The 12,843-nt window shown below is 34.9% G+C and overlaps 1 protein-coding gene across 1 annotated transcript in view; it reads left to right on the top strand.

Annotated features, from left to right (window-relative positions):
* Positions 1-5,655: 5,655 nt before the first annotated feature.
* Positions 5,656-12,843, top strand: part of LOC115219783 (tyrosinase-like) — a 50,811-nt gene continuing 43,623 nt past the window's right edge. Inside the window, exon 1 of the mRNA XM_029790038.2 lies at positions 5,656-6,164. Within this exon, the coding sequence (XP_029645898.2) occupies positions 6,017-6,164 (148 nt within the window). The 5' untranslated portion in view covers positions 5,656-6,016. The remainder of the gene's footprint in view (positions 6,165-12,843) is intronic.

Here is a 12,843-nt window from a genome sequence, read left to right as displayed (position 1 = left end):
GGCGAGTGACATCAAGCAACGTGAAATAAAGTATCTTGCTCAAGACACAAACATGGCTGTGTGGTTAAGAAGCTCGCTTTGCAACTACGTGGTTTTGGGTTCAGTCCCACTGCACTGCAATTTGGACAGGCATTTTTCTAATATACACCCATGCCAACCAATGTCTTTTGAGTGAATTTGGTTAACGGAAACTGTGTGGAAGCCAGTTATATATATATGTATGTGCGTGAGTGTGTGTGTGTGTGTGTGTACATACATACATACACATAAGCCAGCTGTGTATATGTATATATATGTGTGTGAGTGTGTGTGTTAGTGCGTATATGTGTATACATACATGCAAACACACATATATGTATATATGTACGTATGCATCTATGCATGTATATATGTATGCATGTACGAATTTATGTAAATATGCGTGTGCCTCTGTATTTGTGTTTAGGACCCTATATTTTAGCGGTTTGGCAAAAGGGAGCGATAGAATAAATATAAGACCGTGCGAAAAAAATTAAGTACTGGGATCGATTTGTTCCAGTAAACCCTTAGAGATAGTGTCCCAGCATGGCCACAGTCCAATGATTGAAACAAGTAAAAGGTATAGAAAAAAGAAAACAACGAGTATTGCGGTGAGCATCAGAAACCCCGGAAATACAGACACAGAAAACTCTAGAATCTTATATATATAATAAAATATATTAACAACGAGAAATACTTCACAGATGGAGATTTTCTCCATCTGTGAAGTATTTCTCGTTATTAATATATTTATTCTACGCTACACGGAGTACCGCATACATAACAATCCCATACAGTTAGCTCGGCAGGAGTCCGCAACAGGTAGCATGTGAGGGTTTATGAGCACACCAGTAGGCATCTGTCATATACAAAATACAAAGATGTATTATAAATTTGATGCGAAGCATGCATGGGAAACCTTTTTCGAGAAGTATACTGCATGGAACATAAATCATCATCAGGCAGGGCACACTACTAAGAAAAATTTAAGGTCATTTTTTCATTTGGCGTGCCAAGCAGAAAGTCCAGTGAGCTGCAAGTTGCTCATAACTGATCTATGCACTTAGTAGGTAAAAAGCTTCTTATAGGTGTGAGAATTGAATCTATGACATTACAACCAAGAGGCCGTTCCCCAAACCGCTAGACCACGTGTCTTCAACGCTAACAATTACGTCAAGTTACTTTTTTTCTGCATCTAAGCGGCCTTATTCTTATGTTTAAAAATTCCTTATTCTGAGTGAGACAAATGCATGAAAAACTCAGTAGAGTACCAGGCAAAAAATACTTTTCGGTTTTTAGTTTCATCCCTTTAGATTCTGAGTTCAAATCCTACAGTGACCATTCATTCACTGAGTGCCGATAAAATAAACCCATTCAAGGAATAAGCGAGGGAACTAACTTTGCTTAGGAGATGCAAACTCAGTTTTTTAGGTGGATGTTCAAAGCGTTTTCATTATCTCCCTCACCAATATATTATATATATATATATATATATATATATATATATATATATAATATATATATAATATATATATATATATATATATATATATATATAATATATATATATATATATATATATATATATATAATATATATATATAATATACATATATATATATATAATATATATATATCTATAGATATATTATATATATATATATATTATATATATATGTATATATATATATATATATATATGATCGCGTGTGTACCGTTGGCGATTTTTTTCCTCCGTCTTTCCTTCCTTGGATCTCTTCCTTTCCCGTACGTTTCTGACGAAGAGCTCCGCTCGAAACGTTAACCTCCTTTTTTCCTTCTTTCCTGAGCGTCCAATAATACTATACTTGTTCCACATCCTCGCGTTGTTGTGTTTTCTCTTGGTGTTTTCATGTTGGATTACTATATATAATATATATATATAATATATATATATATATATATATAATATAATATATATACTATTATATATGTATATATTATTATATATGTATATATATATATATATATATGTTATACTATATATATATATTATAATTTATCATATATATATATATATATATATATATATATATATATATTATAATATATATATATATAGGGTGTGCGTTTGCACCAGCTGCGCGCCTCTGTTCCTGAATCTATGATTCACATTACAGGAGTTTGATTTTATAGAAGCCGAAATTTGGGTCTGATGCCGAGGAATACAAACTTACTTCCACCCTGATAACGTTGATGCGTTTTAATGGGTTGAGTCGCAGATGAACGGAGACAAAGATCAGATTCCAGGGAATTACTGTTTTCAGGCGACTCAGACAAATATAAACAATATATCTTACACAGATATTAAACTAGTCCACAGTTCTCATTTCAAACTGATTTAACCCATCGGACGATGCCATATTTATATTTAGTATGCAGAAGATTCTCCCTACAGCCGTGGTATTTTACCTCAATGGTACTGATTTCAAATTTTGGCACTAGACTAGCACTTTCGGGGGAGGAGATAAGTCGCAACTACGGGGTTTCGAAGCACACTTGTTGACTCTAAAGATCAGGAGTGGTCGTATGATAAGTAGCTTGCTTACCAACCACATAGTTCCGGGTTCAGTCCCACTGCGTAGCACCTTGGGCAAGTGTCTTCTACTATAGCCTCGGGCCAAAACCTTGTGAGTAGATTTGGTAGTCGGAAAGTGAAAGAAGCCCGTCGTATATATATATATATATATATATATATATATATATATATATATATATATACAGGGGTTGGACAAAATAATAGAAATACCTTAAAATTTCAAACAAATTTATTTTAATATGGGGTAGGACCGCCTTTGGCAGTAATTGCAGCTTGAATTCTACTAGGTATGGACTCCTATAAAGTTTGAATTGTTTCCAAAAGAATTTTTGTCCATTCTTCAGTTAAAACAGTCTCCGGTTCTTGTAGTGATAATAGTGGAGGATATCGACTCTTTAGTTTGTTTTTTTCTAAAATACACCATAAATGTTCAATACTATTGAGATCTGGGTACTGTGGTGGCCAGATAAGATGTTCAACTTCAGTAGAATGTTCCTCGCACCATTGAGTAACAACTTTAGTCGTGTGAATTGGTGCATTATTATCCTGAAAGATTGCGTTTCCCTCCGGTAACAGTTCCGCAACCATAGGATGAATTTGATCAGATAAAATGCTTAAATAGTCTTGACTATTAATTTTGCCATGAAGGGAAACCATTGGGTCGGCGGATTTCCAAGATATAGCACCAGCCAGATCATCACAGATCCTCCTCCGTGTTTAACAGTTGGAAAAAGGCAGTCTTGGTCAAATGCTTCTTTTGGCTGTCTGCACTCGTATACTCGGCCGGTGGTCGGAAATAAGGTAAAGATGACTCGTCCGAGAAGATAACATTCTTCCACTGCTCTAAGAACCAATTCTGTAGGTTTTTTTTTACTCCACTCTAAACGCTTTGCAACGTATGTTTTTGAAGTAGTGGTTTTCTGATTGCACCCTCCCGTGAAATCCGGCTTTGTGCAGCTCCCGGAGAGCAGTTTTTGTGGAAACTGGGTTCTCGATGTGGTCATTAAGCTCTGCAGTAATTTTGGAAGCTGTACTTTCGTGATTCTTTCTAACAATTCGCGTATGAGTCCGACGGTCACTATCTGAAAGTTTTGGTTTTCTTCCGAAGTTTTGTTTCGACGAGGAGGTTTTTCCCTCTTTCTCAAAGGCTGTCATTACTTTCGAGACAGTATTTCTCGATACACCAAACATGTCAACTGTTTTTATTACGCTACCGCCTGTCATACGAGCACCAACTATTTGACCTCTTTGAAAGTCCAATAGATCTGTCATTTTAATGAATTTTAATTACTTTTTTCTGATGATATCTAAAAAGAAACAACAATTTTTAGCAAAACATATTATGCAACACTAATAATAAATCAAAAAACATAGTAATAAACAAGCTTTTTCGGTTTTATAGATAGTTCAAAATTATGATGCTATGATGCAAAGTGTTTCCAATATTTTGTCCGACCCCTGTATGTGTGAGTGTGCATGTATGTTTTTGTTCCCCCACCATCGCTTGATAACCGATGCTGGCGTATTTACGCCCTCGTAACTTAGCAGTTTGGCGAAAGTGACCGATAGAATAAGTACTAGGCTTACAAAGAATGAGTTCTGGCGTGGATTTGTTCGACTAAAGGCGGTGCTCCAGTATGGCCGCAGTCAAATGACTGAAACAAGTAAAAGAATAAAAGAGTATATATATATATATATATGTATGTATGCATGTATGTATGTATGTATGTATGTATGTATGTATGTATGTATGTATTTATGTGTATGTATATATACATATATATATATATGTATGTATTTATGTGTATGTATGTGTATGTATGTGTGTGTGTGTGTGTATTGATCGCGCTTAGTCTTGCCAGTCGTGTGTTAAATATGCTTCGCTTAGAAGGTCTAATCTTTTCTATTCTAGGCACAAGGCCCGAAATTGTTGGGGAGGGGGCCAGTCGATTAGATCGACTCCAGTACGAAACTGGTACTTAATTTATCGACCCCGAAAGGATGAAAGGTAAAGTTGACCTCGGCGGAATTTGAACTCAGAACGTAATGACAGACAAAATACTGCTAAGCATTGCGCCCGTCGTGCTTAAAGTTTCTGCCAGCTCGAAGGTCTAATAAGACCGAAATGTACCCATGCGTTCGACCGTAAGCTTTAAAGAGCAAACCCACTCTAGTCTATATTGCCTATATTGCTAAATAATTCCGATAAACATAATATTGGAGTTATCTCACTAGTTTGTTGATTTTTAAATTTTGGATAGGAAGTTTTTGTTTACTAATTGCATAGATAATCTCAGTTAATCGACATTTCACCCTACATGTGGGTGACGTGAGAGACTTCTGTGTCTGTATTCCCGGGGTTTTAATTTGCACCATAATACGCTTGCGTAACATACAAACACAGGTACAAACGTACATAAATTCCCAGATTGACGTAACCACAATATTGATTCAAAAAGGGAAAAAAGTATATGAATGAACTTTCTATATGACCATAATCCCATTTAGTAGCATAAACACAATTAAACATACATATTCATATTATGTACATACATACATACATACATACATACATACATACATACATACCTGCGTAAAAAAACATACAAACACGCATATACAGAGACAGAGAGAGAGTGAGAGTGAGAAAAAGAGACAGAGGATGGGGGAGAGAGAGAAAGAGAGACAAAGAGGGAAAGAGAACAAAAATATAATTTCTTTAAACATTCAAATAGTGAATTACTTCAATTTGTGATATTATATTTGTTTGTTGAGCCATTGTAAGAGTGTGACCATGTGCGCAAATGTGTGTGCATATGTGTGTGTATGTGTGAGAGAGAGAGAGCGGGAAGAGAGGGCGGAGTGTGAGTGTGTGTATGTGTGTGCGTGTGTACGTGCATGCCTGTGTGTGTATGTGTGTGTATGTGTGTGTGCGTGCGTCTATGTGTATGTGTGTTTTAGATGAATACGTCTTGAGATAAAGTGGAGGTGGAGTCTGATTCGTCTCCTATGTCACGTAGCCGTTTTAAAAGCTTCGGAATTCGTCATGTGCTTACGTACATCAGTCACGAGGACATGCTGAAAAAAAAAAAGCGAGGGTTAAATATATAAAAAAAAAACAAGCAAATAGGTGAAAAACAATGTATTACAGAGGTGGGTCACGTGAGTAATTATTAGCAGGTAATCCAGTCGCCATTAACCCAGCGTCGACTTAATATATGGTGCATGTGGTCCGTTCATTCACAGTAAAACAGTTGTACGTTACGGAACTCTGGAGGATCTTAATGGCTTGCTAACAGTAACCAACGCAGGGGAGTGAAAATACATAGAAACTTGCAAAAACAAATTTTTTTGTTTTTTCTTTTTTTTTTACATTTTCAACTTAGGCAAAAAAAAATATATTTAAATATATTTACGAATATGCATCGCTATTTGGCTATGGATATTCCTCAAACATTTTCATGTTTTCTTTTCTTCACATTATTGCCCTCAATTTCTGCACAGTTTCCAAGAGTATGTGCGAAAAATGCCACCACTCCTGATGGAATTTGTTGTCCAACAAGGCCAGGTAAAACCCCCTTTTATTTTCCGTTTTCTCTTTCTGGTATAAACTTTCTTTCAGGCATCTTTGTTTTTATGTTTCTTAGGAAATGTTTCCCCTATTCTGGCACACAAAAAAAACCTCAACTTATCTATCATTTAACAAAAACAGTCATCGACCTCGCATTTTGCTAAGCTATTTCTTTTTATATGGGTAGCAATGTGCGTCACAGTATCTACTTCCGTCTCTTTCTCCCCTTCTAGTTCAAATTTCATTATTATCTTCAATTATTACATTCTTCTTGGGTCAATAAGGTAAGTACGAATATGGTAGCGGGACCGATGGACTGTAAGAAATTCAGTATTTGCGTATAATTCACCCTCTACAAATGATGGCCTTGTGTCTCGTCAAAATAAATCAATAGGACTTATAGATCTGGTTGCATTTATAGCAACACTGATAGTCTTAAACAGTTCGTTAATAACGGATAAACAAAACATTTGAAATATGTGTCAATTTTTCCGTGAACCATGTTAGTTTAAGTAAATTTAGATAAGTTTTTTTAAATTTTGATACAGCTTCGCTAGTTATCCCTCATCCAAACTTCAAAGTTTTCTAAATTTGGCAAGACGATATTGATGAAGGCGATAATAATAATAATAATAATAATAATAATATAATAATAATAATAATAATAATAATAATAATAATAATGATAATAATGATAATGATGGTGGTGGTGATGGTGGTGGTGGTGATGATGATGATGATGATGATAATCCTTTCTACTGTAGGCATAAGGCCTGAAATTTGAGGGAAGAGATTAAGTCGATTACATCGACCCCAGTGCATAACTGGTACTTTATTTAATCGACTCCGAATGGATGAAAGGCAAAGTTGAACTCAGCAGAATTTGAACACAGAACGTAGCGACAGACGAAATACCTATTTCTTTACTACCCACAAGGGGCTAAACACAGAGAGGACAAACAAGGGCAGAAAACGGATTAAGTCGATTACATCGACCCCAGTGCGTAACTGGTACTTATTTAATCGACCCCGAAAGGATGAAAGGCAAAGTCGACCTCGGCGGAATTTGAACTCAGGACGTAGCGGCAGACGAAATACTGCTAAGCATTTCGCCCTGCGTGCTAACGATTCTGCCAGCTCGCCTCCTTATGATGATAATAATAATAGTTGTTGTTGTTACTACAGCTGCTGTTGTTGTTGTTGTTGTTGTTGTTAAAGAGACAAATTGCTGTTGGACAAAATGCTTAATGGCATTTTTTCCAGGTTCTTTGCGTTTGAAATTCAAATCTGACCGAAATAAACTTTGCCTTATATCCTTTCGCGATCGATAAAGTAAAGTACCAGTCAAGTACTTGGGTCGATGTAATCGACTTCCCAGCACCACGCTTTCCTCAAAATTGCTGACCTTGAGCCAAAATTAATAATAATAATAATAATAATAATAATAATTAGTAGTAGTAGTAGTAGTAGTAGTAGTAGTAGTAGTAGTAGTAGTAGTAGTAGTAGTAATATAAATCTTCAGTATTAATACTTTTATTATTAAAAATGTTGTTGTTGTTGATGACGCCATGTACATCCTTCGTGCTTGTTTTGGGGGTAAAAAAAGGCGGGTGTGCAAGATTTCATTATTCATGTCGATTGAACTTTTCCATTTATTGAACTTAAACTCTTCACGATTTCCTCATATGAAAGAATCGAAAAATATATCAATAACAATTTTTTTTTTTTTTCTTTTATTTAATACCAACTTTGATTTTCCTTTTTTGTCCTTTTAATTTAAGCTAATTAGAACCATGATGTCGTTAGCTTTCGCGCAGCTGAAATCATATTTCTTTTATACTGATATACTGCGGACGGTAAAGACGAGTAACGACTCTGATTTAAATGTTTGTGCAGCTTTTAGTTATGTCTCTGTAAGTTCTGACTTCAAATCTACGAAGCCTGTTTGGGTCTTTCTTCTTTTCGGGATTGACATAACTAAAAGCCGTCTTGTTCTGGTGTCAGTGTAATTGTGTGTACTCTTCCGCCAAAATGTGTGCTTTGCGTCCAAGTTTGAAATTATAATTTCTGTATTTAACCTAATTCACATTATCTGCAATGCCATTATCGTATCTTAGTGCCTTCCTACATATATATATATATATAAACAACTTATAAGTAAGGGCTAAAGAAAATTATTTCAAAGCCAATATGCTGATAACAGACTATTAAATCGTCAATTTCCACATATAATTTATATAAATTATATGTGGAAGTTGTTTATAATTTTAACCGTAAAGGTATTTTAATATGCTGCGACATTTCTTGATGGAATTTTTTTCTGTAGAGAAAAAAACTTCATCCTATATTAGTAGTAGACTATATATATATATATTTAAATAATAAGGGTAAAAATTGAATATTAATTTGATTAATATCAATTTAAACCAGTGGCCAAGCATATTGAAAAAATCTGAAGATTCAGAAAAATTATATTACATACATATGTCCCTCTTATATGTATGTATGTATGTATGTATGTATGTATCTATGTATGTATGTATGTATGTATGTATGTATGTATGTATGTATGTATATATTTATTTATTTGTTATTATATATATATATATATATATATATATATATATATATATATATATATATATATATATATATATATAATCACAGACAGCTAGACGGTCAGACAGACATACGGACGGACAGGCAGACAGACGGACAGACAGACAGACGGACAGATAGATAGATAGACAGATAGATAGATAGATAGATAGAAGATAGATAGATAGATAGATAGATAGATAGATAGATAGATAGATAGATAGATAGATAGATAGATAGAAATACCTTTTTCAGTATCATTTCTCTGTGCTTTGCATTATCACTCCTTGGTTTGATTTCTGCAGTAAGATATTAAGATCTTGTCGATATTTTAAGATCATGCCGCTATGTGTATTATAAGGGTGTCTATTTACTTCTGCCACGTCTGTCTGTCTGTTTCTCTCTCTCTCTCTCTCTCTCTCTCTATATATATATATATATATATACGAGTATATATATATATATATACATATATCTATATATATATATATATATATCATATATATATATATATATTATATATATATATATATTATATATATATATACTGTATATATATATATATATACGAGTATATATATATATACATACATACATACATACATACATAGGATGCGATAGATAAATTGTCGTCATTTTATATTTTTTATTTCGTGCATGCACATTTTTTGGTTTTAATTTTGTCGACAACACAGTATGGTAGGGTCGGTTGAGCACCGTCTGTGAGAAAAACAGCACCATGACACAATTCACTCTGCCAGAAATTTCGAAACGACATGCTGTACTGTTTAGCATTCGCGCCGGATGCTCCAATACGAACATTTCAGAATGTTTGGGTGTCAATATGAGGACAGTTCAGCGGGTTCTGAAAGAGTTGGACGAGTCTAATGATGATTATGATGGTACGGCAGCTCGGAAAACTCCCTCTAATCATTTGATAAGAAAAGAACACCTGAATTTTTTGATGAGATCCAGGTCATGATTGACAACGATCCCTTCAAGTCAATCAGGTCCATTGCCAAGGACATGGGAGTGTCTGAGTTTCTTATCAGGCAGGTGTTGCATGAAGACATTCGGTATTCCTCATGCAAGATGAGAAAGAGGCCATTTTTATTCCAAGCCGTCTAATTTTTATCCCAAGGACAAGAGGAAAGACCCCACTACGAAGCCTTTGAACAAACTCATGCATCCCCTCCAACCGAACATGCTTTGGTTTTTTTCTCAGACGAGAAAAACTTCTGCCAAGATCAGATGCTGAAAACAAGAACAATCGTTGGCTTGCCGTATCCCCAAAACATGTACCGAGAGTGATAAAAACCAAACATCCAGTCAACATCAGGGTGTTTGGAGAGAACACTAGTGATGGCGGCGTTATGCCTCCATTCATCCTCCCACATGGCCTCAGACTCAACACGGAGGCCTACATCAAGTGCCTGGAGGAGATTAGTGCTGCTCTGAGTCAAGAGGGTGGCTACTGGAACACCCTATGTCTGGCAACAGAACTCTGGACCATGCTACACAAGCAGGAAAACCCAGTCATACTGTCAGACAATTTCTGCGACCACATCACCCCTAATATCTGGCCACCAACCTCCTCCATACTGCAACCCACTTGATTATTATGTGTGGTGTGCAGTTGAGTGAGAGATCAATAAAACTCCTTGTAATACATGAATTTAAGGCAAGGATTATGGCAGTATTCACCAACTTAAACAAGGAGACTGTCCAGAAGTGTTGCAAGAGATTCCGAAATCGTCTGGAGGCCGTGGTTGAAGCCAATGGCAATTTTATTGAATACATTTACTCTCTAGTATTTGCAGATATTTTTATGTAATTTTGGTTAATATATCTGTTAAAATGAGATGTCAGTGTTAACTTCATTGTTAGATGACAATTTATTCACTGTACACTGTATATACATGCATACATACATACATATACATATATACATACATAAATACGTACGTAGTACATATATATATATATATATATATATATATATATATATATATATATATATATGCATCTTTACTTACATATATGTGTATTCAATGAGGGAGTAGTGAAAATTCCTGGCTTCAAAAGTATCACGAAAGGCCTAGTTGGAGGCCCAACCTTCCGGGTTATTTTACAGGGCTTAGAAAAACTGTAGGGCCGCTGTAATAAGTGTATCAATCTGAGAGGTTTATATTCTTTTATTCTTTTGTTTCAGTCATTTGACTGCGGCCATACTGGAACACCACGTTGAATAAAATCATAATTAGCTGATCCACTTGTGTTTTCTTTTACCTAAAGGAACTCATTGAAAATCGCTGGTATAACTCTAAGCTGTGTAGCTTACTGTTGTATAAAAAGTTTGCATAACTTTATTGAATATCTTACCGTTGTATAACTTATGGTATAACTTATTGTCGTTTAGCCCCAGTTCGATTCTAATCACGTAGACTTATGATCAAAGACAATCTAACCATGACCACCCAATTCTTATAAAGTGTATACGTCTGCAATATTTAATGTGACCTTCCATTTTTTATCAATAGTAGGGTGTGTGATCTTTTTCAGACAGATTTCACAGCCATTTTAGTAGGTCGAGTGACTGCATAACCTCCTGGTGCTTAGTTTATCGTTGTGTTCCTCTAAAGAGGTTTCGAGGTATCTCAGGATTCCGTGAAAACAGATCCTAGTCTTCCACAAGATACAAAGTTATTTAATGAAATTTAACAAAAACTTATTTTATAAAACGAATGTTATTCATTTACAAAAACAAAGTTATATTCATTTATTTTTACGAATAAATTACATCTTTAAAGCAATTTTTATTATATTTAATGTTGTATTAAGATGAAGGTGGTGGGGTTGTCTGTAAAATATAGGTATTGGTTTCTGAATTTTCGTAAAATCATATAAAAATTCCACGCTAAAATATTCTTCAGAACCGCTGGGTAACAGTCCGGTATTCCCATGAGTCTTATGTAACGAAGAATGGGATAAACTAACCAAGGTGATGTAATTTATGCGAAGATGGTTACATTTTCTTTTGAAGAAATTATAGGAAAATACCTTTCTAAACACCTTCATTCCCAACAGTTCTCTGGATGAAACTACTCCTTCAAAGTAGTCTGTGTTTGGCATATAATAAAGAGAGGCTGTAACTCTCTTGATCAACCCGTCTGTTTAATCAGGGCTGAATTGGAGATAAAACAACAACAATAACAAGGGGGGGGGGCTCTAAATCAATGCTCCCTAACCTTTTCTATGCCTCACAAATGTTTCATTTATTTTCGTATCACCTGCAAAAGTGATATCACATATAAAGATTTAAAAGCCAATTTTTTTAGTGACTAAATTTTTTTTATGAATTGAACTACATATAGTATTGTGGACGAACAAATTGAACTTTAAAAATAAATTTGCAAAATGCGAATATAAATTGAGCAATTAGATACAGTGAATTATACACTGTGAAATCAATCGCAATTGTGAAAATAAAATTCAAAGACTTCCTACTCATTCGTAACTTTATCAAAATGTAACATTTTCTTTCTGATTGAAATGTGTATGTTTGCTCGTGAATTCAGGCAATTTGTCTTGATTGACAAAAGAACTGAATCCAAACTCGCATAAGTGTGTTGTTGCAAATGGAATGAAAACACTGTTGTTAGTTATAATCTGTTAAGGGTTAAAGCTACATGAGTAGAATAACAACGTCCTTGGTGCGCTTGGTTGAAAAAGTCATTTGCAAGAGATTTATTCTAAAAGTTGATTAAAATAAAATATATACTTCTTTTGTCGAACCTCGAAATGCTTTCTCGCACTACCAGGAAATGCAGATACCCTACGTTGGGAAACTAGCTCTAAGTAGTTGCTCGACCTCCTTGAAATCGCTGCCAAATCACCAAATCACCCACAAATCACACCGTATCGTCTTAAATAATGCATACATTGAACAATGTAATCCCTGATATTATAGTAGATGAGATGGTCACAAATGGAATGCCTTTGACCATATGACTTTTATCACGGTTGACAACAGCAACAGCTACCTAAACTGCAGTTAAACTCTTACACCTTTGAAACT

The sequence above is a fragment of the Octopus sinensis genome, linkage group LG15 (genome assembly GCF_006345805.1).
Source record: "Octopus sinensis linkage group LG15, ASM634580v1, whole genome shotgun sequence".
NCBI classification, from domain to species: Eukaryota; Metazoa; Mollusca; class Cephalopoda; order Octopoda; family Octopodidae; genus Octopus; species Octopus sinensis.
This window is presented reverse-complemented; position numbering and strand designations above follow the sequence as displayed.